The 23,940-nt window shown below is 61.5% G+C and overlaps 1 protein-coding gene across 4 annotated transcripts in view; it reads right to left on the bottom strand.

Annotated features, from left to right (window-relative positions):
- The window catches only part of HIP1R (huntingtin interacting protein 1 related), a 28,934-nt gene that overhangs the window by 2,828 nt on the left and 2,166 nt on the right, over positions 1 to 23,940 (bottom strand). The window contains exons 2-31 of one of the 4 annotated variants that reach the window (XM_059040653.2): positions 11,821 to 11,884; positions 11,239 to 11,381; positions 10,941 to 10,997; positions 9,788 to 9,868; positions 9,351 to 9,427; positions 9,006 to 9,067; positions 7,057 to 7,197; positions 6,329 to 6,386; positions 6,163 to 6,238; positions 5,843 to 5,983; positions 5,682 to 5,743; positions 5,387 to 5,459; positions 5,116 to 5,299; positions 4,940 to 5,028; positions 4,724 to 4,840; positions 4,514 to 4,615; positions 4,100 to 4,294; positions 3,717 to 3,864; positions 3,499 to 3,585; positions 3,088 to 3,195; positions 2,808 to 2,944; positions 2,461 to 2,571; positions 2,138 to 2,196; positions 1,865 to 1,935; positions 1,727 to 1,789; positions 1,216 to 1,339; positions 1,005 to 1,110; positions 764 to 887; positions 624 to 685; positions 269 to 475 (exon numbers count right to left, since the gene is read on the bottom strand). In XM_059040653.2, the coding sequence (XP_058896636.1) occupies positions 269 to 475; positions 624 to 685; positions 764 to 887; positions 1,005 to 1,110; positions 1,216 to 1,339; positions 1,727 to 1,789; positions 1,865 to 1,935; positions 2,138 to 2,196; positions 2,461 to 2,571; positions 2,808 to 2,944; positions 3,088 to 3,195; positions 3,499 to 3,585; positions 3,717 to 3,864; positions 4,100 to 4,294; positions 4,514 to 4,615; positions 4,724 to 4,840; positions 4,940 to 5,028; positions 5,116 to 5,299; positions 5,387 to 5,459; positions 5,682 to 5,743; positions 5,843 to 5,983; positions 6,163 to 6,238; positions 6,329 to 6,386; positions 7,057 to 7,197; positions 9,006 to 9,067; positions 9,351 to 9,427; positions 9,788 to 9,868; positions 10,941 to 10,997; positions 11,239 to 11,381; positions 11,821 to 11,884 (3,129 nt within the window). Of the gene's footprint in view, positions 1 to 268; positions 476 to 623; positions 686 to 763; positions 888 to 1,004; positions 1,111 to 1,215; positions 1,340 to 1,726; positions 1,790 to 1,836; positions 2,030 to 2,137; positions 2,197 to 2,460; positions 2,572 to 2,807; positions 2,945 to 3,087; positions 3,196 to 3,498; positions 3,586 to 3,716; positions 3,865 to 4,099; positions 4,295 to 4,513; positions 4,616 to 4,723; positions 4,841 to 4,939; positions 5,029 to 5,115; positions 5,300 to 5,386; positions 5,460 to 5,681; positions 5,744 to 5,842; positions 5,984 to 6,162; positions 6,239 to 6,328; positions 6,387 to 7,056; positions 7,198 to 9,005; positions 9,068 to 9,350; positions 9,428 to 9,787; positions 9,869 to 10,940; positions 10,998 to 11,238; positions 11,382 to 11,820; positions 11,885 to 23,940 lie in introns of those variants that run through there. The other 3 variants (XM_059040651.2, XR_010837030.1, XM_067015785.1) reach the window with 3 other exon arrangements.

The following is a 23,940-nucleotide window of genomic DNA, read 5'->3' as shown; positions in this document are numbered from 1 at the left end:
CTGCAGGAGTCAAAGGTGAGGGGCTCGGTGGCCTGACATACCCTGAGCCGGGCCCCAGGCACCCCGCCGCTCCTCAGCCCCTGCGCCTTCACTGGCGCAGGCCCTTGGCACCTGCCGCGCTCCCCGCGTTGCTGGGGCCGCGTGTCTGCGCCCGCCGGTCGGTAGCTTCTGACCCTCCCCAGGGCCCGCTGCCCCAAAGGCCAGTGAGCAGAGGCCGGGACAGCACTCCCGGGGCCCCTCCCCCGTCACCCGCGCTGACTCCCCGCACCTGGTGGTCCTGCCTCGGGGCCACGCTGGGCTTCTGGGCCAGGGGCGGCTTCTTGGAGGTCCCGCCGCGGGGGGCAGCGCTGGGCCGGCTGGGCTCCTCCTCACCGGGCGCCCCCACGGCCCCGGCCAGCATGTAGTGCTGCTTCCGCAGCTCGCCCAGCCGCACGCGCTCCGCCTCCAGAGTCTTCTCCAGCTCCAAGACCCGCACCTGCAGCCCGGTGCGCGGCCGCTCAGCAGGCCCACGGCCTCACCCCAGGGGCCCTCCCGCCTCCCCGGAGCTCAGCCGCGGGAGAGGTAGGTAGGAGGGGGTACCGGAGGGGAACGGGGGTAGGAGCGGGACGGCCGGGGGCGCCCACCTGGGTCTCCATCTCCTGCTTCTTCAGCTTGATGAGGGAGAGGCCGGAGAAGTCCATGGTGTCTGCGGCCAGAGGGGAGTGGGTAAGCGTCTGGGCACCCGCCCCCAGCCCGGCCGCTGCACCAGGGCCCCAGCACTCGCCTCTGTCCTCGATCTGCTCCTGGCCCGACCTGGTGGAGGCCACCACGCTGGCGGCCATCTCGTTGACGGCGCGTGAGCATTCCTGCAGGCGACTCAGGTGGGGGCTGTGCTTGTCGGCCTTCACCTGGTGGGGGGAGAGGACACGGCCGGCTGGCTGCACCTCCCCCACGCACACGGTCTCCCCCCCACACATGGTGCCGCCGCCACAGCCGGGAAGCCAGGAGCCCAAGGAGAGCCTCACCTTGGAGGCCGCCACCAGCTGGGCTGTGCTGGCTGCGATCTCGTGGGAGCAGACGATGAGCTCCTCGTACTTGCCCGTGTGAAGCACCACCTTGTCAGCTGACTCCCTGGGGGCAGAGCCGGGCAGGGCCTGGGTCTCCGACCCCCTGGACAGTGGGCCGCCTCAACACCCCTCCCCAGCCCCTGAGCACCACACACCCTGCTCCCCCCACCCCAGCGGCCCGGGGCAACATACACCAGCTGCGTGGCTCCCCAGCCCACGGCCTTGGAGGCGGAGATGAGGCCTTCCGTCCACCTCGAATTCTTGGCGTAAAATTCCTGCTGCGTGGCTGCCCCCTAGTGGAGACAGGAGGGCGGGGCGGACCAGTCAAGGACGTACGGGGTGGCAACACATCCCCGCCGGCAGGCCCTCCTCCCCTCACTCGATGCACGCGGGCGCATCCCTGGCCCTGGGCCGTGGGGGATTGGGCTGGGATTCCCAGGTACGCTGCAGGCGCTGGGAGGGCGCGTCGGCACTCTACACGCTCAGGCATCTTGTGCCCGCCTGAGCCCGAGAGGAGTCCCGTGGTCGGCTTACACCACAGGGCGGGTGATCCGGGACGGAGAGGGCTCTGGGGTCAGGCCCCTTTCAGGAACCTGTCCCTTGATGGCCTAGCTGTGTGGCCTGCCCACTAGGGGGCGGCCCCGCCAGGGAGGCCCCAAGAGACCAGCGGCCCAGCTCACCCTGCCGCTCTCCACGATCTCCTTCTGCAGGCTCGTGGATGTTGTCACCAGGAGCCGGATGGCCTGCCAAGACCAAGACGTGTGTCATTCTCGGGGGCCAGGCATAGGGCCTGCCCTGGGTCCCAGCCAGCCACTCACCTTCATCAGGTCTGTGCAGGAGTTGAGGATCCTGAGAGGAGCACAAGGGTGAGGAAAAGAGAGAAAAGGATCTGCAGTGCGGCCCCAGAAGCCACGGGGGCGTTGGGGTGCTTGGCACGTGCACCCACAGGGTCGGGCATGCTCTGCGGTTCCCAGGCCTTCTTTCTGGAGAGCTAAGCAGTCAGGAGGGCAGAAGCCCCCTCCCCCCTCCCCCAATCTGGAAAAACTGGGGAACCTGCCCAGGGGCGACTGGTGGGCAGAAGTAGGTCTCACCTCTCATTCACCTCCAGCTTTACCCCAGAGCTGGCATGGCGGGCCTGGTTCATCATGTCCTACACCCGATGACAGAGCTTTGAGTGGGTTGGGAGGAGGGCAGCGTGCGAGGAAAGGGGACACCGCACTGGACCAGCCCCGGGATCAGCCGCAGAGCCAGGGAGGGGATGGCGCGGCCCAGGGCCGGAACGCCAGGGCCCCGCCCACCCTCCCACCTCTGACCTGCAGAGGCTATCAGGCCCTCGCACGGAGGCCGAGTGCAGAGGGGGGTGCAGCCCGCACTCAGCCCAGCGCCCCCCGGGCTCCCGCACCCTGGTCCTCACCTCGATCCTCCGCACTGCATCTTCAATGGCCGCAGACGTGGCCGCCATCTCCTTGTCCACCATAGCCCCAAGCTCCTCCTGACGCACATCCAGGCTCTTGGGCTGCAGCTCCTGGGGGATGAGGAAATCCAGGAGTCAGATGGGGTGGATTCGACCTCCTGCAACCCCACAGAGCCTGGGAGCGAGCCTGGGGCAGCTGGGCCCTAGAGGGTGGTGCTCTGTCCCCACCCCGTGTCCCGCAGCTACATGTTCTGCACGTGAGCACCTGTTCAGCCCAAACTGGAAGAAGGTGCAGAGAAGCTGGGGACCCCAGCCCCGCCCCGCTCCAGACCCTGGCCCAGGCTCACCTGGCCCAGCTGAAGGATGCCCTGCAGGGGGGTCTGCACCAGGCCGGGCTGGGCCTGCAGCAGAGCCTGCTGATCCTGCAGCTGCCTCAAGAGCTCCAGAGCCCGGGCTCCACACTCCCTGCACGTGTCGATCAGGCCTGGGGGGAGAGGGCTGAGGGGAGCCGGCGCCGAGAACCCCGGAAGACCCCGGCCGGGTCTGACGCCAGGACCTAGCGGCAGCCGCCCCCCTTTCCCAGGTCCACCGTGAGGAGCACGTGTGACAAGCCTAGGGCACACTTACGGTCAGCAGGGTCAGTGGGGGCCAGGTGGGAGGTGGCACCGCCGTGGACGATGGTGTCCGCGGCCAGGTGGGAGAACCGGGTCAGGGCTGCCACAAGGGCAGAGGCGTCTGCTCGGGAAGGACAACCACCCTCAGCACTGCTGCTCTGGAGCAGAGCCACACTGGCACCAGGACCCCAGCTCTCGGGGGCGGGGGCACTGGGCCAAGGTCACGCGGCTGGAAAGCAGCACGGCGGGAACCACCCCCGGGCCTCTGTGACCCCTGGCCCAAAGGGCTGATCTCTGGAACGGGGCTGGGGCTTCCTAGAGAGGTACCTGTGCCCCAAAACCAGGAGGCAGCAATGGCCCGTGGGCCCGGGTCACCACCGCTGGCGGCCTCTGCCCTGCCCAGGCCCACCCCGGCTGCACTCACCTGCCCTGGAGATCAGGTACTGGGCGTGGCCCTTCTGCAGGGCGCTCACAGCATCCAGGGCAGCCTGGGCCCTGCTCACCAGGTAGTCTGCCAGCACAAGGGGAAACGGTGAGGGGCAGAGCCTGGCCTGAGGCCCCGGCACCCTCCTGCCCGCCTCCCTCAGGGTGGGTGGGAAGTAGGGAAGACGGACGCCCGAGCGCCTGCCGCCGCGGCCCTACCCGGAGAGCTGGTGCAGCGCAGGTGCAGGGGGTCGTCCAGCTTGCCCACGGCGTCCTGCAGGATACGCTCGGCCTCGGCGGCGGTGACCCGCAGCATGGCGAACTGCTCATCCAGCAGCCTGCGCTGCAGCCCCTGCTCCTGCGACTCCTGGTGGGACAGGCCGGGGTGGCAGTGAGTCTCTGTCTCTGTCTCTCTCTCTCTGTCTCTCTCTCTGTCTCTGTCTCTCTCTCTCTCTCTCTGTCTCTCTCTCTCTGTCTCTCTCTCCCTCCCTCTGGGCTGCTCCCTGAGGAGCAGGCACACAGCTTGTGATAAAAGGGAATTCTGCCCCAATTGAGCTGTGGGGTGGGGGTGGGGGTGGGGAGGGGAGGGACCGGGCCCGCACCTTGTCCGCCAGCCGCCCCTGCAGCTCGCCCCTCTCCCGGGAGCTGCGCTGCTGCTCCTGGCTCAGCGTCTCCTCCTTCTCCCGCACCAGGCTCTGGGCCTCCTCCAGCTCAGCCTGCCGCTGCCGCACGACGCTGCTCAGTGTGTCCTTCTCCGCACTCAGCGCATCCAGCTTCGAGCTCAGCTCCAACCCGCTCTGTGAACACCTGGCTGGTGAGCGGGCCTTCCAGCGGCCCCGCCCGCCCCCATCCCCGCCCAAATCTACAGACCATCCCCAGGGCCCCAGGAGACTGAAGGCTCACTGAGGGCCCAGGAGCAGGTCCTGTGCCCTGTGTAACCCCCGGGGCTGGGTCAGAGCCACACCCCAAGAGCACTGCGAGTGCTCCGCGGCAGCCCGGCCTGGGAGGGCCCTCACCTGCTCGGCGCGGCTCAGGGCCGCCTGCGCCCGCACCAGCTCCCCCGCCTTGGCCTCCAGCTCCCTCTTGAGCTTCTCCAGCTGATCGCTCTGCTCCTCCAGCTACGATGAGGGGACGGGACGTCACGGGGGCAGTAGAGCTGGGGGCGTGGGGGTGGCAGGGGGTGCCTCCGGGGTCTACGAGGCAGGGCCTGGGCTCACGGGACGCACCTTCATCTCTGACTCCCGTTTCACCTGCTCCACCTGGAAGGCCAGCTGCTCCTTCACCCGCGCCACCTCCTCCTGGCTCTGCTGGGTCACCGTCAGCTGCTTGGCCGTGTCTGCGTTCTGCACCGGCGAAGAGCGGGGGCCAGGGACAGGCTCGGCTGGGCTGTGCTTGGGGTCCCCACTGCTCCCACCGGCCCCCTTCCGCGCCCCCGGGCCTACCTTCCGGAGCAGCTCGGCGTGCGTGTTGATGAGCTCGCTGTGCTTTTCCTTCAGCTTGTTGTAGCGCGCCTCGGTGGCGCAGGCCTTCTCTGCGGGGGAGGGGGAGGCTGCGGCCTGACCCAGCCGGGCAGACGCCCCGTCCCGCCGCCCCGTCCCGCCCCTTCCCTCCCACGCACTCTCCGCCTCCTCTCGCAGCCCGTGGTCGCGCTCGCCCTCCAGCTGGGCGGTGCGCAGCCGGGCCACCTCGTGGTGCAGCTGCTCGTTGTCCACCAGGGCCTTCTGCTTCTGCTTCCGCTGCTCCTCCAGCTCGGCCTCCAGCGCGTTCACCTGGCCCTTCAGCTGCGCCACGTACCGCTGCGCCTGGGCGGCAGGAGGGGAGGGGAGGAGTGGGGTGTAGGTTCCCCGCGCGGGGCAACCGCCCACCCCTGCGCCGCCCGCGCCCCTCACCTCCAGCTGGATCTTGTCCAGCTCCGTGCGGAGTGTCTCCACCTCCCTCTTCAAGGTCTCCATCTGGAGGTCCCTGGGGACAGATATCAGGCGGGGTTTTCCCCAGCCCGCGTGGTCCCAGCGTTCAAGTTCACTCAACCGGGACGATCAGCGGACCCGGCCACGGCCACTGGTCCTCTCATCAGCACCCCCTCGGGGTTTGAGCATCTCAGGTCTGTGTACCCAGCCGAGATCTTTCAGGATCACAGTTCCCGGAAGGCTGCTTCCCACGATGGTGGGCTCCCCAAGCCCTCACCTGTCGTCCTTCATGGAGCCATTGGGGGGTCCAAATGTCTGCTCGAAGAGGTCAGCCACCACCTGCCACGGCAAAGCACGGTGACCTCCGCCCCCACTCCCCCCGGCCAGGAGGGAGGCCCAGCCACCCCCGGTGCCCCCAGCGAGAAGGGGGCGGCTCACCGCTGGTTCCGCGGCGGGGGGCCCCGTGCCGATCTCGATGAGGTTCTCGGGCTCCTCGTCCTCGGAGGCCTCCTCGGGGATCACCACCACCGGCTTGATGTGCTCGGCCAGCGCCGAGGCCCGCAGGAAGTTGGGGGGTCCCTGAGGGGCAGCGGGTGAAAGCGACCCAGCGCGCCCCCCACCAGAAGGCCCCCCCGCCGCTCCCACAGCCCACACGAGGCCCCACGCGGGGCGCAGCCAGGGGGCCGCGGTCCTCGAGCCCAGAGCCCAGGGCAGAACGGGGCTGCAGGCCGGCGGCGGCCTCTGGAGGGCGCAGCTACCTCGGGCAGCCGGGGGATCTGGATGAGCCGCTTGAAGTAGAGCATGTCAGAGGCTCTGCGGAAGAAGTTTCTGAGGCTGCGGGACGAGGCAGGAGGTCAGAGGAGCCAGGCCCCGGCCCGGAAGCCCCAGCACACGCCGCCCCCTCAACCCCAACCAGGCTGGTACCTGTGAAACTGCTCATGGAACCGGTCCCGGTGGCCTTGCAGGGTGTCCGCTGGGAGGCCTGGGGGCAGGGAGGTTTAAGGGGACTTCCTCCTTGCTCACTGCTCTGTGCCCCAGACTTCAGATCTGCTCCCTCCCTTCCCCCTCCCTGCCCCTCCGCGTGCTAGACACCGTCATAGATTAGACAGATCCCCTGCCAGCTGGCTGAGTCCCACCCCCCCCATCAGGAGGGCCCAGAGGAGCCCCTGTGAGGAGTTCCGCTCCGGACTGAGGGAAGGAACCGGCAGAGCCCGGACCACGGCGCACTGCACGTGCGCCCTCCCTCGAGTTTGCCCGAGGTTGACACTGGAACAGCTCACAGAGCCCCCGCCAGCAGCCCAGACCCTTTCTGAGCACTAAGGAGCCACCCCGCGCCTCCCGAGTCCTCCCCGCCAGCCCAGCGAGCAGCCCGCTGCTGCCTCCAAGGCCAGGCGGTTCAGAGAACTGCAAACGTGTAAAACGACGGGGCTCTTCCCCCTAAGTCTTTGTTTTGGAAAATAGTGACTTTTTTTTTATAACAAGTATGTTATTTATGTTAATGAGTAATGAGTTTGTTACCGGTATGTTTAGTTAATAAATATCTCAAAGCCTGCTCGATTTCCATCCCTGATGCAGTCTATCGGCACAGCCCTCTGGGGCTTCGGCTGACCCTCGGGGCCGAGGCCGGCAGGGCTGGCGGCAGGGGGACTCACACGAGTGCAGCTGGAACATGAGCTTGACCGTGTAGTGGTAGAGGTGGCTGCAGTCCTGGATGACCTGGATGAGGGGGGCCAGGCGGCACTGGCCCGAGGACATCTGGGACACGGCAATGGCCGTGTTGAGCTGCCGGAAAACTGTAAAAAAAATAATAAAAGGGGGGGGGAGCCTGAGCACGCGGAGCCGGGAGACACAGGCAGGGACCCCCCTCTGCTTCCGGGCATAGCGACGACCACAGTGAAGCCAGCGGCTGAGCGCTGGCCCTGACCGTCATCCACGGCACCGTCACAGCCACCTAGACAGCTGGGTTTGAAGACGGAGCAATGGCCTGGGTAACTGGCTTTACCAGTCCCAGCCAGGCGGTGGGACTCTGCCCCAGGCCCTCGGACACCAACATGCTCCTCGAGGCGAGGAAGGACCCTGTGCACCAAAGCTGCCAAGGACCAAGGCCCAGCGCTCCCACAAACTAGGGTGACAGCAAGGTGGGGGGCAAATGAAATGCAGCGCAGCTCGGCCAGGGTCTCTGGAGAGCTTCCAGGCAGTGCGCCCAGGACGCAGAGCTGGAGAGACAGGGTGACTTCAACAGTCCTGTACCCATGGGCTTCCAGCTCACCCTGAATCTTAGGGAAGGACGGAGGCCTAAGGCCGTGCAGCCCCAAGGCCTCGTTCTGCAGATGTGGAAACAGGCCCGGGCTTGGTCAGTCTCACAGCAGCGGCCTCAGGACGCAGTTCTGCAAACCCCAAGGGACCCCAAAACCTCACTTGCACTCGGGGTCAATCTCCCCCGACCCTGAGAATCAGCCTTTCATCCGATGGACCAAGTAGGAGGGAAAGAGACAGACATACTGCCACCCCCGACGAGCTTGCTCTCTGGGGCAGGGAGAGAAATGGGCATGTGACACCCAGGGCGGCCCATGCGGGACACGGTTCCAGATGGGTGGCCCCCAACCCGGGCCTACTCTCACCTTGCCTGGGGTGGGGTGATCTGCAAACCTCCACAGTGACACAAGGACGCCTGGGAGGGAAGGGACGAGGAGGAAGGCGCTAAATGCTGTCCCTCACCCGCTTAAAACTTAATTACATGTCACGTCAAGTACATTTTCCTTGTAAACAATTAAAATACATTGCGTTTTAAAAACACAATGCAGCCATTTCTCAGCTGAAGGGCGTTCAGGACATTTCCCATTTGGGGCTGTTACAAACCTCGGGGCGGGGAACACAACTCCCTTCACAGTCTCAGGGAGACGCTGGCACAGGGGGGGTGGGCGCTGGCTGGGGGCTTTCTCTGCCTCCTGTCATGGCGATGGGGGAGAGGCCCATCTCTGCAGGACAGCTGCCCCCAGACTCACCAGCCTCAGGCCCAGCCCCCGGCACCAGGAGGCTGCCCACACCTCTTCCTCATTCCCGGTTTTCCACTAAAAAGGCATCTGCCTCTCATTCTCCCGTGGAGAGCGAGAGCACCCAGTCACCCACAAGTTGTTCTGAAGCTGCCACTGAAAACAATCACCTCCGCAACCCCAGGAGGGTGAGCCCCTTGAGATTTCCTGTTCAACGGCTGCCGCGTTCCTGGGCTGGGAAATCTGAACTGACTCAGGCCTTTGACAGCAGAGAATGGGCAAGAAGGCCGAAACCAACTGCCTCGGGGCAGGCTCAGCTGGGAGGTGGATCGGGAACCTGAAGAGGTGGTTCCCGGCACCCCGCGCAACCCCCCACCCCCCGCCTTGGTGCCAGAGTGGGTTTCCTTCGGCCGAGACTGTTCCCTGGACGTACCGCCTGCCTGGCGTCCTGCAGGGGCGGTAAAGGCCTCTCCTTCCCCTGCTCTGGGGGCACCTGGAGGCCCCGTGACCTGCTCCTGGTGGGAGTGTGGTCCCAGGGGGCAGGTGTGCTCAAGCATGGCTGGCCCCCAGAGGCAGCAGGCCCCGGGTCAGCCCCTCGGCCGGCTCACCTGATTCAGAGAGCTTCAGCGCACAGTCCATGTAATCGAACATCTCCACGGTAAGCTGGAAGCTACGGCGGAAGGAGGAGGGAGAGATGAGCGGGAGGTGTGGGGCACGGCCCCGCGAGAACCCCCAGGCGGGAGAGGGAGCGCAGTCCACGCACACGCCTCTGCACGGACGCACAGATGGCAGTCCTTCAGCCAAAACGCCCAGCTCCAAGTAAGCCCCATCCCTTTAGCTTTAGCCAGAGCTCCTGGGCACGTGACGACCTCCAGCCCCAGGCAGAGCACGGCCCCTGGTAGGAAGCTGGGTGAGGAACGCTGCAGGAACAGCCGGGAAACCGGGGGACTCACACGTTGTTGACGTCGGTCCCAGCTGCCTTCTCCAACACCTCATCTGTCACCTCCAGGCCCGCAGGGAACTCGGGGTGCTGCGGAGAGGACACCCCCACTCAACCGCAGCCCCTTTCAGCTCTGGCCCAGCACTGCTGCTAGCTTTTGAGGGAGGGGAAGGGGCCGGAGGAGCCCCCCAGCCTGTGGACCCACCATCTGCCCCGGGCAGTGACTACAGAGACCAAGACACAGAGGATGGGATGTCCAACCGGAGCTGATGGCTGGGCTGAGACCACCTCCCACGCTGGGAAGTGCCTCCGGGCCTTCTGACTTCCCTGCCGTCTGTCCCAACCCTCCTCTTGGGTCAGGTGGGGGCAGGACAGATCCCACCCTCTGAGACATCTTGGAGGGAAGAGCCCAGGGTCCCACCAGCCCCACGATTCCCCCGAGGAAACTACCTTGAGGTGGAAGGAGATCTTGGTCAGCAAGAATTTGGTGTAAATATTCACCAGCTGCCCATATCGGTCATGCAAATGGCCCTGTGGAGAAAGGGTCCTGGGTAAGGACACACTGCCCGTGAGCTCGCCCAGGAACCCCACGCGGCAAACAAGGAAGGCGAGGCTGGAAGATGCGAGATGATGAGCAGGTGTCGATCCTTCACCCTCCCACACTGTCACTTATTCATTCAATAACCACTGCTCAACCCACCAGAGGTGGCCAGCCTCCTTTCCCAAGGGCCTCTGCCAGCCCCCCCTCTGCCTATCGCTCTCTTGTTCTCACTCCCGCCAGAGAGACTCTCGTGACCAGAGAGCTCCTTGTCCAGGGCACAAGGCCAGTTCTGAGGTGGGACACTCTACTGAAATGCTGGTGGCGGCTGGGGAGGTACATTCCGACGGGCGCGTGAACACATCCTCCCTGCAGCCGCCTCCAGACACCACGTCCCCTGCGGCCACGCCCGCTGGGCTCACATCTGCAGATGGCACCAGGGATGCCACCTTCCTTACTTCAAGGGGCATCCCCTCTGCAAGCCAGTCAGTTCCCAGAGGCCACCCGGCCCTCGCCCCAGCTGCTGGGGCCCCAGCAGTACTCCCAGAGGACAGATAAGGCCAGAAGCCCTCTCTCCACCCAGGGGACGCCCCTAACTCCTGAGGGTCTTGGAGTGGATCTAGAATACAAGCTCCTGGGGCTCTGACACTTCACTGTGGATAAGACGCTTCTGGAGAGCCTGCTGAAAATGCAGACTTCCAAGATTCAAAAGCTGCCCGTCTTGGGAGCTCAGAGTCTGCACCACTTACCCAGACTCAGGGTGGGGTAGTGAACTCACAGGGACTGAAGGGCTGCTCATTTCTGGAGCCGGAGGGCCCGTTAGGGATGTGTTTGGCACTTCCTGCTCCAGGCCATAAAAGCAAGGCTCAATTTCATTTACTGATGCTCTTCGCCCGCCGCCATGGCCCCCTGAACACGGCTCTAACTCTGCTGGGAGGGGGGGGGGGCACCACTGCACATGCTCTGTTCCCCCTCGGCCCTGTGTGCCAAGCAGGATGGCGGTGGACCTTCCGGTGGTGTTGCTGGCGAGGCGCTAAGGCCACCATGCCTGCTCCCCACACCTACCCACAAGTCTCCGATCTCCCGAATGTTGCTCCGGTACCGCTGGCAGTCGTGCAGCACCTGCCCAGAGGGGGAGACGAGGAGGGAGGATGAAGGAGTCAGAGCCTTTGTCGGGGTGGGGGGGGGCCGACACTTGCTCCCATGTACGGGGTGCGGGCAGCAGGCAGGGCAGGCCAGCCGGAGCTGAGGGACGCAGGTGCCGGGACAGCCCTCATTTCTAAGGATACGGTTCTGTGCCTCCCTGGGGTGTTCAAGCGGCGGCAGACGGAGGGCCCGGGCTCCCGGACCGGCGGCTACTCACGTTGGGGTGCCCGTCTCGCAGGACCTTGTGGAGGACGTGGCAGAACTTCCAGCTGAGGATGGAGCTGCTGGGGAGCGGCAGCCCGATGGCGTAGGACCAGAAGGTGAAGGCCCCCTTCTCGTGGTGAGTGCCCAGGATGATGCCTGCCAGGGTCAAGGCCAAGTGCGGGCAGCAGGGACTCGAGCGTGGGGGAGGTCGGGGGCCCAGCAGGTTCAGCTGAACAGGTGACTGAGCGCAGAGGCGCAGGGGGAAGGCCGCCCTCACCCCTCCCCACACCCCTCCTTCCGCGCCGGCCGCGAGCTCACCGCGAGCTACCAGCCAAGCAAGAGAAAGGGCAAGGCCACGCCCCACGAATTTAGCTGGGCCCAACGGCCTAAGACAATAGGTGGCCTTCCTGAGATGGGACTCAGAATCTGGAAGGAGCTGAGCTAGGCTGGCCCAACGCCACAGGGGGGACAGCCCTCATCAGGCCATCTGGCGCACCCACCGCTCCCCTAATTCATTTCCCCCACGTCCTCCTCACCCTCCCCGCCTCCCCTGGGGCCCAGAGGAACAGAGGCTGGCCGGCAGCAGGGAGGATACGCCGGGCATGCTTCTCCTTCACAGGGGCCTCCTGGGTGTTGATGGCTTTGCTGATGCTGATGGCCTGGGAGGGAACAGAGGAGGCAGAGGTCAGAAACCCACCCGGCAGGCTTCCTGGGAGAGACCACCCAAGGGGGGAAGGGGCGACACACAGACGGGACCGATCCTTCCAGCCGGTTAAAAGTGAGAGTAGACATAAGGGGAAAATAGAAATTCTCTAACCTAGCAAACCAGACCCCTCAAGACTCTTCTTCACATGACATGTGCAGCTCAAACTACAGCTAATACCCAATGCCACAACCACACAGAGTTTCCAGAGGCCTGGGAGGTAAGGACGAAAGCCGGCTTGTGCTGCAGGAGAGCAACTCTGATCTGAAAGCTGCGTGTGATTCGTTTTCCCCAGAAGGCGTAGCCCCTGGGCCCCAGGGGAGCCGCCAGTCCCCGCAGGACCTCCTCCATCGGGTCTCTCCCCTGGGAGAGGCTGCTGTGGCCTGAGCCCTCTTACACTCCACCAAAACATGCACGTCACCCCTACTTTACCACGGGGCACGGCCTGGAGACATGAGGCCTCAAAGCCACTTCGTGGAAAACCAGGATAAACCAGGTCCCGTCGCCTGTCTACATGCATCCTGGGCGAATCCTGACTCAGCTCCCACCCCCACCGACACAAACAGTGACCACGGCCCCGCCAGGGGTGGCAGGAAGGGGGACCTGCTTAGCACACATGCTGCTACCACTCAGGCCCTGAGCAAGCTGCAAACTCATCCTTGATGCAGGTCCCCCCCCCACACCTCCAGCTGCTGGAGTCTTGCCTCGTCCCCCTTCGTTCAACGTCGCCTCTTCCGAGAAGTCTTCCTGGATGTGACTGCTCCCTCACACAGGCTCAGGGCACTTACTGTCACCCCCATCCCACTCACCCAGGAACCACCGCCGGCCCTGGGTTTACTTATGGATATGTTTTAATTCTCTACCTGGCGGCAGGTCTTGTAAGCCTCTGTCCACCCACCCAGCCCCGAGCTGGGGGCATCCGTGCTTGTGGACCCAATGAGGAGAGCTGCCGGTGCCTCTGGTGGGAGGGACAGGATGAGCCCCCTAACCAGTGCAGACTCCTCTCCAGGTCAGCATGAGCTTGCTTTCCTTTAACCCAGAGGCCGCTGTGCTCTCCACCTCCGGCCTGGGAACAACATTAACTGCCCCTGCTGGGCACGGAGGCGACTTCTCTCATCTACGGTCTACTGTGGCCCTACTGGGGTCCTGCTCTGCAAAGCAGTGAGACTTCCTCTGTAAGAAAAGCAGCCCCCTGAGAGCCATGGCCGTGCTTTCTACTCAGACCCACGGACCCAGGAGCTGCTGGGGGCTGGGCTCGCCCCTCGCACCCGCCCCAGCAAGGCTGGCTGACCTCCTTTCACACACAGCGCCCATTGTGGCCATTCCCCGGGGCTCGGGGAGAACGGGTCTGCAGCACGCAGCACACCGGGCCCCTGGGACGCGGACGACTCTCCCAGCACCAAAGCTGGGCTGGGGGGAGTGGCTCTGGCGTCGCGGTACCGGGGTCCTGAGAGGAATGCCGACAGGCTCTGGCACCTCTTACACTCAAAGTCTCAGCGAGCCAGACACGAGGGCTCCCTCACCATCTGTTCTGTGTTTGCTGATCCTCCGCCAGCTCGGCCTCCCCGAGGCCCCAGCGCCTGCCTTCCCTCCACAGGCATCACCGTGAGAGCGGCCGGACCCCGAGTGTACCGTTCCCGGCCCCGCGAGCATCACGCCCCGCCAGGCAGAACTCCGCCCACGGCAGCAGCGATGAGGACAACGATCGATCGATCCATCGATCCATCGATCGACAGATCGACAACCAGCCACTCCCGGGCGCTGGCTCCCCTGCGCCAGGCACAGGCAACACGCTCCCAGCAGCAACCCTAGCAAGGGGGCATGGCCCCACCTTCCTGATGAGGAAACTGAGGCTCAGGGAGTTGGGGTATCTCGTCCGTACAGCTAACGAGGGCAAAGGCAGGTCTGGCTGTGTCCGGAACGATTCTGCTATCCAGCTCCCAGGCACCTCCCTCCCGTACAGGTACAGGGCTGGGAAGAGACACCAGCCCATAAGCCGGGAGTGCCCGTCTCCGGGGGGTGTGTAACCCCATCCCCCAGCTGCCCTGACACCTGAGCTGACTCTGACGACTGCCACCTGTTCAGAAGATCCCAGGCAAGAACAGAGCAGAGCCAAAGTCACACAGGCAGAGCAAGCTGCCCCGGAGGTCGGGGATGCAAAGATGCCACCTGCAGCCCCAGCAAGCGCTCTGTCCTCCGCAGACGCCCGCGAGGGGCGTGCTGACCCCCCGCCCCCGAGGGCCTGCGGCTGGAGAACAGAAGCAGAGACGCCCTGAAGGGATGGGCTGGTGGGGCTGTGGCCCAGGGTAAGCGTTCCCAGCATTCCCACCGCGCAGACTTCCCCAGAGGCCGCTGGGCGCAGGTTTTTACTTCACACGGGGCGCCCATGGCCGGGCCCTGGACCCCCAGAAAGAGTGCCTGCCCCTCCCCTCCGGGGAATCTGCCCACCTGTCCCCTTCCTGTTGCTACTCTATTTATATCTCCCGACTCCTGCTTCTCCATGTGCTCGGCACCCGACAGTGTCTTCCTTATTTGTCTATTATCCTCCCCCCACTCCCAGCCCATGTCTACACCACGGGGGGAGTGGTTCCGCCTCTCTGGGGCTGCCGTGGCCCCAGCCCCTAAACGGTGCCTGGCACACGGAAGGGCGTCAGAGGCAGTGAGGGAGGCTCTCGGGCCCCACGGAGAAGGGGTGACTCAGGCACACGGGAGCCTGTCTGGCCCCCTCCGCCCAACTGGTGCCGCCCGCTCCCCGCGCCGGCTGTAGGAACAGGGTCCCTCCCGGCGGGAACACGGCCCTGCTGTGTGCAGGCGGCAGATGTGTGGATGTGTGGACCGGGAGGCCTCACAAGGAGGCACAGTGCTCACATAGAGGCGGGTCTGTGGACACTGCACAAGCCTGCTTTTCCTGCCAGGCGCAGCAGCCAAGCCCCGTCCCGGGGGGGGACGGCAGGCCGCAGAGGTGGGGCGAGCACTGGGGCTCCTCTCCTCAGCCCTGGAATCTGTGCTCGGCGATTCTGACATGGCTCAGCTCCTGGGTTTACAGTCCAGGTGCAGCTCTGACTGCAACATCTGGTTCCGTCTACACAAGCACGGCATCCTCACACCAGCCCAACGAGCGACTGTAGCAAGACTGAACGGGGAGGGGGAGTCAGGGGGCGCCGGGGACCATCGTGTGCGTTCTCTCTAGCTTGCCAGCCTGAAAAAGGCTTCCTTCCGCCCTGGTTCAGGCGCAGTTCTGACAACAGCAGGTATAATCCCGCACGACAGGTGGGATCCATTGTCATGGAGAGAGCCTTCTGGGAGACAGAAGCTTTGAGTGGAATGGATTGATCAGGGGCCTGGGTGCCAAGATGGAAGAGCCAGAGCCGGAGAGGGGGTCCTCGGGGGGGGGCAGAGGCGGGCAGGTGGCGGCCGTCTTGGGGATCTGCTTATCTGACTTCCCACTCGACCTCTGAGTGGCCACGGATCGGGGGCAGGGAGCAGCAAAGCAGGACAACAGCAGTAACGGTGGGTCTGTGACACCCCCAGATATGCCCAGGGGGGCTCTGGGGGAGGGAGCTGGAGGGTTTGCTAAGACAGCGGAGGGCAGGCAGAGGCACGCTTCTCAGACCCGTGGGGGTGGCTGACTGAACAGTTCCACGAGCATTCGGACCGCTGCTACTGCTCCTGTGCTGGAAAAATCCAGGCCCCGGCCCAGGCCGCCACCTCACAGCGAGGGGCCTGACCCTCCGGAGGGCGGCGCGGGGCAAGGCCCGGGGATGGAAAGGCTCTAGCAGGCCCTGGAGCCAGTCAGAACCGCTGGCACCGGCAAGCTTGCAGGAGGCATATCTCATATCTATCTCATATCTATTTCTGCCAAAGGCCAGGAAACTGGCCTCAGTAAATGAATACTAAAATGATTTTTATCGAGTTCAGCCATGTGCCAGGCACCGTGCCGAGCACCTCACCGTTGTCATCTCATTTAATCTCCTAAGTAGCCCCTGAAGCACGTGGATGAGGAAATCAAAGCTCAAGGTCACAACGAACACAGGCCCTATTCTAGGCGCCGTCCCCACAGAGACCACCCTCCCCCCTCAAGCCGGGTCGAGCAGTTCCCAAGGTGGCCGCGCAGGAAGGGAACCCAGGCTGCTTGCTGTGCAGACTGTCCCCTCAGCCACCACCGGGGCCCCGGCCGCCTCTCTCACCGGAGGAGGGGCTGGGCTGAGGGGGCCTGCGCCAGCGCGCTCGTCCTTCTGGTCCCTCTTTGTCCCACTGCAGGGACCCAGCTCCCGAGGGCCTAGTGTCCTCAGGGAGGACCTGGCCAAACTCCAAGTCAAAACGCAGGTTCTGGATCCAGGATTCGTTCAAACCACGGGTAAGAACAGCAACTGGGTGGCACCGAGCAGCTCGAGGGGCTCCCCCACGGCTCCCCCATTCCTGCAGGCGAGGCCTTTGGACCCGGGGCCCCCACTGGGCCTTCGGCTCGGCTCCCTCTGGCTCCCTCCCGGGGCGGCTTCTGTCGTGCAGCCAGGGCAGGGATGTCCGGGAGGGCCTCTTACAAGGGCCTCACTGGGTCCATGGGAGCCAGAGCCTCGGGACACACCTGCCCCTGCTTCCAGGAACAATCTCGTCCCTGTTTGCCAAATAAAAACCCCATCTGGTGCCAGCAGAGGCCCTGGGAGTCAAACCTGAGGAAGCAATCCCAGGACCAGGCCAGACAGAGCCACCAATGGCACTTGTCCCTGGACAGGTGACTCCCAGGAACGCAGGAGAAAGCATCTCGGTGCTGGTTCAGGAGAGAGGCGACCGGGCTTAGGCAGCGGGGCCAGGGCAGGAGCCCCAGCAGGTGACACTCCCGAGAGCCTCGGCGCCTGCTGCGGACTCGAGACAGAAGCCTCGGGGTGCGGACACCGTCAGCGAAGCCGGGCAACCAAGCTGGGACACTCTGGTCAGCAACTGCACACAGCAAGCCCGCCCCTGCCCCACCGCCTGTGGGGCTCCACGCCAGGCAAAGGGGCCCCAGGAAGAGCCACGGGGAGGGGACAGGCACCGAGGATGGAGCTGGAGCGAGAGCGGCTCATGAGGCCACAAGCCGGTGCGTGCCAACATTGGCAACACCATTCTAGAAACCCACAGCCCCCTGCAGGGGCTCAGAACCAAGTGACCGCAGAGGCTGCAGCCCTGGACCGTTCTCTGTGAGAGCCAACATCCTCCAGGCAGCGGGGAGCTCTGCACAGCAGAGGAACGTGGACTCGGGGAGACCCCTTCCCCAGGAGCCCACGTGAACAGGGCCAAATACACATCTGCTCACCCAGTTCCACCATTGCCAGCCGTGGCACTCCAGCACACAGATCCCGGTCCCATGCACTCTGACCCACAGGGGCACCTTCACTTTAGAAGCTTCTCCTTTCCCGTCTGGGACGCAGGAGCAAAAAACCCTTGACATCTTCGAGAATACAAACATACACAAAGTGTGTCTGGAACATCTTGCTTTGTTCTAGACACGCCGTCTTCCTTCCATCCCTCAAACAGGGCAAGCCCGGTCCCACCTAAGCCCGGCTGTGCTTCTGGAGTCACCCTGCTCTGAGTTAAGACGCCCCTCCTGGGGGGTCTCCCCCAGCCATCCTATCTAAAGCAGCCCTCCGTCCACACACATAGCTTCCTCCTTCCACCCCGGACATTTATCCCCTGAAACTATCTTGTTTACCATGTATTCTGTCTCTACCTCTGACCCCTGAACAGACGTACCTGGTACAACAAGTCCTGTTGGTCTTGCCCCCTGCTGTACCTCCAGGCCCGAAACCCGTGCCTGGAGGTCAATAAATCTTTACTGGATGAATGCAAGAGTGAACACTTGAATGAATGAAAGCTCTTTCAAATATAAGTACTGGTTAAATTCAAGGCAGTGTGTGTGTCTCTTTCTCTAGCTAATGATCTAATCCACTAGAGTTAAATAGTAAAGGCAACTGTAAAACAATTTCTGTTTTTAAAATCAACCCTGAAATGAATCAGACTCAATCCTCCTTGTACTGTTATCATGACGCGCTTCACAGTGGCACTTGGCAGGGACAAAAAAACACCCTTCCGAGAGCGGGGTCACGGGGACTGCAGAGAGGTGGGCTGCCCTGCTTTCGTTTGAAGGACAGAAAAGCTCTCATTCACAGGCTTTGCCACCTCGAAGGCCACTGATGAAAGCAAACACGGGATTTCTGTAGCCGAGGAGGCAGCTGAATGTGGTCTCGGGCAAAGCGGTGGGGAGCTCTGGGCCAGAGGTCTGCAGCTCAGCATTTCAGCAGAGGGAAGTCAGTGCGGCAACACCATCCCGCGATTCAACCGCCTTTTGTGTGTGTGTGCGCGGTACGCGGGCCTCTCACCGCTGCGGCCCCTCCCGTCGCGGAGCACAGGCTCCGGACGCGCAGGCGCAGCCGCCACGGCTCACGGGCCCAGCGGCTCCGCGGCACGTGGGATCTTCCCGGACCCGGGCACGAACCCGCGTCCCCCGCATCGGCAGGCGGACCCTCGACCACTGCGCCACCAGGGAAGCCCCAGCCGTCTTTTCCCTTTATTCACGTCCCCCAGTGCCCGCTCTGTCCGGGCCTCTCAATCATTGGACCATTTACGAAACTGCAGGGCGGGCCGCGCTGCGGCCACTACTCCTCTGCGGGAGCCCTGGGTAGGACCCCCCCATCCTCCAGGATGAGGCTCACTGGGGTCACTGCCACCTCCCCCCCGGGCTCTGCAGGCGGCACGTGAGGAGGAAGAGATGGTAGAGGAGGACGTGGCCCGAGTCCTGCCTCCAGGATGGACAGGGAGCCAGCCTGGGCAGCTCCTTGCCGGGGCCCTGGTGACACCACTCCACAGACCACAAGCCAGGGGGCTGAGTCACTCCCTGGCAGGAGAACCTTATGCAGTTTGAAGGTTGTGTTTATTTCAGCAAGAGGAAAAACAACCCCGCCGCTACTAGACTTTTCTCCAAGAACTCAGTCTTTCCCTGCAGTGGGAGTCATGGCTTTTCAGGCCTCGCTGAGTGTCATCAAAAGAGGGAGACCCTCGGGCCCCCGTGGCCCCCATTTATTCAGTGCGTGCACACCGAGCGGGTCCCCCGAGCCGGGCAGTCCTGGGTGCTAGCATACAAGGAGCCAACATTGTCCGAGCCTGAGGATCTTGGGGTTCAGAGGGTAGTGCTTAGGGGCTGGGAGGGGGAGGCAATGCAATCCCTTCTCGGTGACCCTAGATCTAAACACACGCCCGACCTCACGGCCGTCCACTCCTGCCGGTTAGGCTGCAGGGTTTGGGGAGACGGGAATAGTGGGAATAGTATCGCTAGAACTAGGGCAGACTAGTAAGGCTCGGGCAGGAGGAAAGCGGTTGACGGCTTCGCAACAAGGTGATATCTGAGTCCACCCTGGAGTCAGGTGGAGCTGGGGGGAGCGGGGTGGGGGGAAGGGTGTATCGCTGACAGCGCAGCCGCTCTTCAGGGCCCGGCTCAGGTTAGCCGGCTGCGTTTCCCTGTCCCCCCGCCAAGCAGGCCTAGACTCGACTCCAGAGTTTCCACTTCACACTGCTGGACTCAGTGCCCAGGCAGGTTTTATTCACAAATGGGACGCTGGCCTGGGGACAAGGTCAGGAGGGATGGCGTTTCTGCCAAGAAGTCACGGCTGGCTTCCCCCGACCTCCCTGGGGCACCTCCCTGGGGCTCCCCACCAGAGTATCTTCCAGAGGACAGTGTCACCTGGGAGCAGGGCCTGCTGTCCTAGAGAAGGGGGACACCGCAGGATCGCTCTTCCAGGAATGGGCTGCTCCCTATCTCCCCACGTCCGCCCAACCCCTGTGGCGGATCTACTGTCCCCCCCAACAGCCCCGGCTCCCCATTTACAGAGGCTCAACCAGGAGCTTAGGGACGGAACCCAGAGGGCATCATTACCGTTTCTTCAGTCCAGCCCACCTTCCCATACACAGCGTAACAGCCAACAGCCGTTCCGTGCAGCTTTCGCTCCGCACCGGGAGCTGTGTCATCCTGCAAATCCTCCCTGACTCGGGCACTATGATTATGTCCATGTTGCAGATGAGGAGACTGAGGCGGAGTCTCGCTCTTCCCAGCTCCGCCACAGCACACCTGTTCATCTCCCACCGCCTTCGTCAAGACGAAAACCCTTGGAGGGGATGAGAATGATCTTCATCTCCCCGCAGCACACCCCAGAGCACCAGAAACAAGCCGACACATACACAGTAAGCGGTCCCTCACGAACGTGTCGCGGGACAAACGTACAAAGATGGGGAGGGGAAGGGCGAGCAGCCACAACCCTTCCCCAGCCTGAACCAAGAGGTCACCGGGTACCCGGGGAGCCCGGGGGACAGTGGCAGGACACCCCCGGAACCAGGAAGTCAGCAGCTGCCCTGAGCATCACCAAGCTGGCTGACGCGGCAGAAGCGGGTGGAGGGTGTCGGAGGGGCGCGCGACGGCAGCGCAGCTGGAAGGAAGGGCACAGCGCACCGCCCACCGCAGCTGGCCCACCTCCGGGGGCCGGGCAGGAAGGCGAGCGCTGCTGCGCCAGCTCACTCGAGGCTTTGCAGGCAGCATCCTGGGGGTCGTGAGCCTGGTTCTCTCTCTCCTCCTTTTCAGAAAGCCTTGCTCACCTCTGTTCTTTAGCCATTCGACCAGCCTGCGGTAGGTGCCAGGCCCCCTGCCCTCAGGGAGCTGACCGACGTGGGCGGAGCTGGGGGCGGTTTCTGGCTTTCACCATGTGGTTTAGATTTCCTCCCAAGCTCGGGGGTGGGGGAACTTTTTAAAAATAAACATTTAAATGAGGCCCAGAAAGGGACGGGTAGCTAACAGTGTGGTAATGCCACAGCATCTATAAGAAATAATGAAGACAGAAAGGGAGCGTGTGTAACTATTCACAATAGCCAAGACACGGAAACAACCTAAATGTCCGTCGACAGATAGATGGATAAAAATGTGGTATGTCTATATATACATATATCTCCATACACACACACACACACACACACACACACACACACACACACACACACACAGAGGAATATTATTCAGCCATTAAAAAGAATGAATGAAATAATGCCCTTTGCAGCAAAATGGATGAACCTAGAGATTATCATACTAAGTGAAGAGAGTCAGAAAGAGAAAGATAAATACCATATGATATCACTTAAATGTGGAATCTAAAATATGACACAAATGAACCTAAATACAAAACAAAAACAGACTTACAGACTAGAGAACAGACTTGTGGTTGCCAAGGGGGAGGGAAGGATGGGGTTTGGGGTCAGCAGATGTAAACCATTACATATGGGATGGATAAACAAGGTCCTACTGTAGAGCACAGGGAACTATATTCCAATATCCTGTGATGAACCACAATAGAAAAGAATATATATGTATAACTGAGTCACTGTGCTGTACAACAGAAATTAAACACAACACTGTAAATCAAATATACTTCAATAAAATTTTTTTAAAATAGGGAGTGTGTGTAAGTCTGCCTGCCTGCCAGAGGGGGTGATGGCATGTGGGAAGGAAAGTCAGGGCAGAGGAAACAGTGTGCAAAGGATGGGAGTCCAAAAGACTATTGCCAATTTGGGAACAGCCTTCAAACCAGAAACTCAAGTTAAGTTCCCAAACACCTGTCTGTGTCCTGTGGCTTGCCTTCAATAATGAGATTCTAAAGAATTCCTGACTGGGGAACTTTAAGAAAATAGATCTATGCGCCCAGGACTCCAAGCCAAATCACTCCAAATCTCCAGCATTTAGACACTGAAGAGTTTAAAAGCGCCCCAGGTGATTCTAACACCCTGAAGTCCAATCCGGTAGCTGCTGGCCAGGTCTGGTTAATGAGTGCCTGAAATGTGAGCGCAAACTGAGACCTGCTGTAACAAACGCAAAACGGAGTTTGAAGACTTGGTAGGAGGGAAAGAATGTAAAATATCCCATTCATAATTTTTATAGTGATTACGTGTTGGAATTAGCTATATTTTGGATACACTGGGCTAAATAAAATACATGATTAAAGTGAATTTCACCTGTTTCTGTTTGCTTCTTAGTGTGGCTAAGTAATCTAAAAACGATACACGTGGCCCCTATTGTGTTTCTACTGGACAGTGCTTTTCTAACATGAGCTGGCCTGAGAAGCCCTGAGTGTGAATAAATGTTAATTTTTACAAGATTTCAGTTCCACAGAGGCTGCAGAGGGGACATGTCACTGACCTTGGACCTACGAACAGTTTTCCACCTGCTGCCGCCCCCCTCCACAGCTCCCACCCCACCAGAAAACCCCTAACACCTGGGGAGCTTTACCCCGTATGCCTGTATCTAATGCCCTTCTTCCCTGCCGGGCCTGGTTTACTGAGTAGCGTGGCCCCTCTCTCATCCTGACCTTAGAGGAAGCTTTTGGGCTCTGTTTCCATTTCCTGCAGGGGAAACCGAGGCCCAGATGGCAAAGGCACACTTAGACAAGGAAGAAGCAAGGTTGGAGTTCAGCATTTCCAGGACTCCAATCTGCTGAGTCCTCACCCATGCTATATATACCTCAAAGACGGACCTCCTCCCTCGTGGAAGGTCTGAAACAGTTCTCAAATTTTAAAGCTTTTGGGGGTGGGGAAGGGAGAAAGATGGCTAGCTGACCATTTGCAGAGCACCGTACTAAGTGTCTTGCATCCTGTACGTATTCATGGCCTATTGCTGCTACAACAAACGGCCACTACTGGCTCAGTGGTTTAAAATGACACAAATTTATCATCTTACGGTTCTGGAGGTCAAAAGTCCAAAACGGGTCTTCCGGGGCTAAAATCAAGGTGCCAGCAGGCCTGCGTTTCTTTCTAGAGGCTCTGTGGAAGAGTCCATTTCTTTGTTCTAGAGGACGCCCACGTTCCTCCAGCTTCAAAGCCAGAGATGTCCGGTGGCGTTGTCCTCACCTCACACCACCCTGACCTCCTCCCTGGCCTCCCTTTTCCACATTTAAAGGCCCCGTGATTACACTGGGCCCACCTGGATAACCCAGGCTACGCCCCCTATTTTTAAGGTCAGCTGATTAGCATTTTCTTACCCAGGGCTGTAACACATATTTACAGGTTCCAGGAATTAGGACGTGGACATCTTTGAGGGGTCCCTCTTTAGCCCACCCCACCATTCCTATACCTTAAAACAGCCCTAGGAAGTAGATGGAATTATCTCTATTTCTATAGACCAGGAAACAGGAGTTAAGCACCAGGCCCAGGAACACAGGCACTCGGCTGTTAGTTACCGCTTTCCATGATACCACACCATCTTTTTAGCGAGACAGTCAATTTTCAGGTTCAGAATATAGTTATCCTGTATTCCCCACTATTCTGCATTCAGAATACTACAACAGCAAAACGCCAATACAATTCTGTCACTTCCATTTTGAAAAGGGGTTTTATCACCAAAGGGATTAAAGTCTTGGGGAAGAATAGACCAGCTTTCTGGACGGTGCCCCTGGGATTACACACAGGTCCTCGCACACCCACATCATACAGCAAACACAAGCACCTGCCACAGGAAGGACGCATGACTGCCCCCCCCCCCTTCACACTCGCAACTGGGGCGGGGAAGGAACCTTTTTGCAAAACAGGGTGTGGCCAGTCAAGAAAGCAAATATGGAAGCATTTTTCCTCCTCTTGACCCAGAAACCCAGGAGGAAAAGGGAGGCTGACGGGATGGTGGGGGACTTAAGTTCTAAGGAAGCCAAAGCGCCCCTCTGCCGCCCAGGACGCTGTGGTCAACGTGAAGCCACAGGCAGTGCAGTCCAAAGGGAAGGTGCGTCGGTGGGCTGGATGTACTATTTTCTGTCCAGAAGGAGACGTGTAAGCAGCAACCTCAGCTCTCCCCGTCCTTTCCACCAATGAGGTCTGGCTGGCAGCTCACTAGATATTTCTGGGAGCGATCTAATTAAATATTAACCATGCACAAAACCTTATTCCTACATCCCTCAATAAGTCACTCTGAAGACAAGCAAATCTAGACACTGAACCTGAATTCTATCAATCCAGAAA

Source organism: Kogia breviceps, chromosome 15 (genome assembly GCF_026419965.1).
Source record: "Kogia breviceps isolate mKogBre1 chromosome 15, mKogBre1 haplotype 1, whole genome shotgun sequence".
In the NCBI taxonomy this organism is placed as follows: domain Eukaryota; kingdom Metazoa; phylum Chordata; class Mammalia; order Artiodactyla; family Physeteridae; genus Kogia; species Kogia breviceps.
The sequence above is the reverse complement of the archived record's forward strand: the minus strand, read 5'-3'. Positions and strand labels throughout refer to the sequence as shown.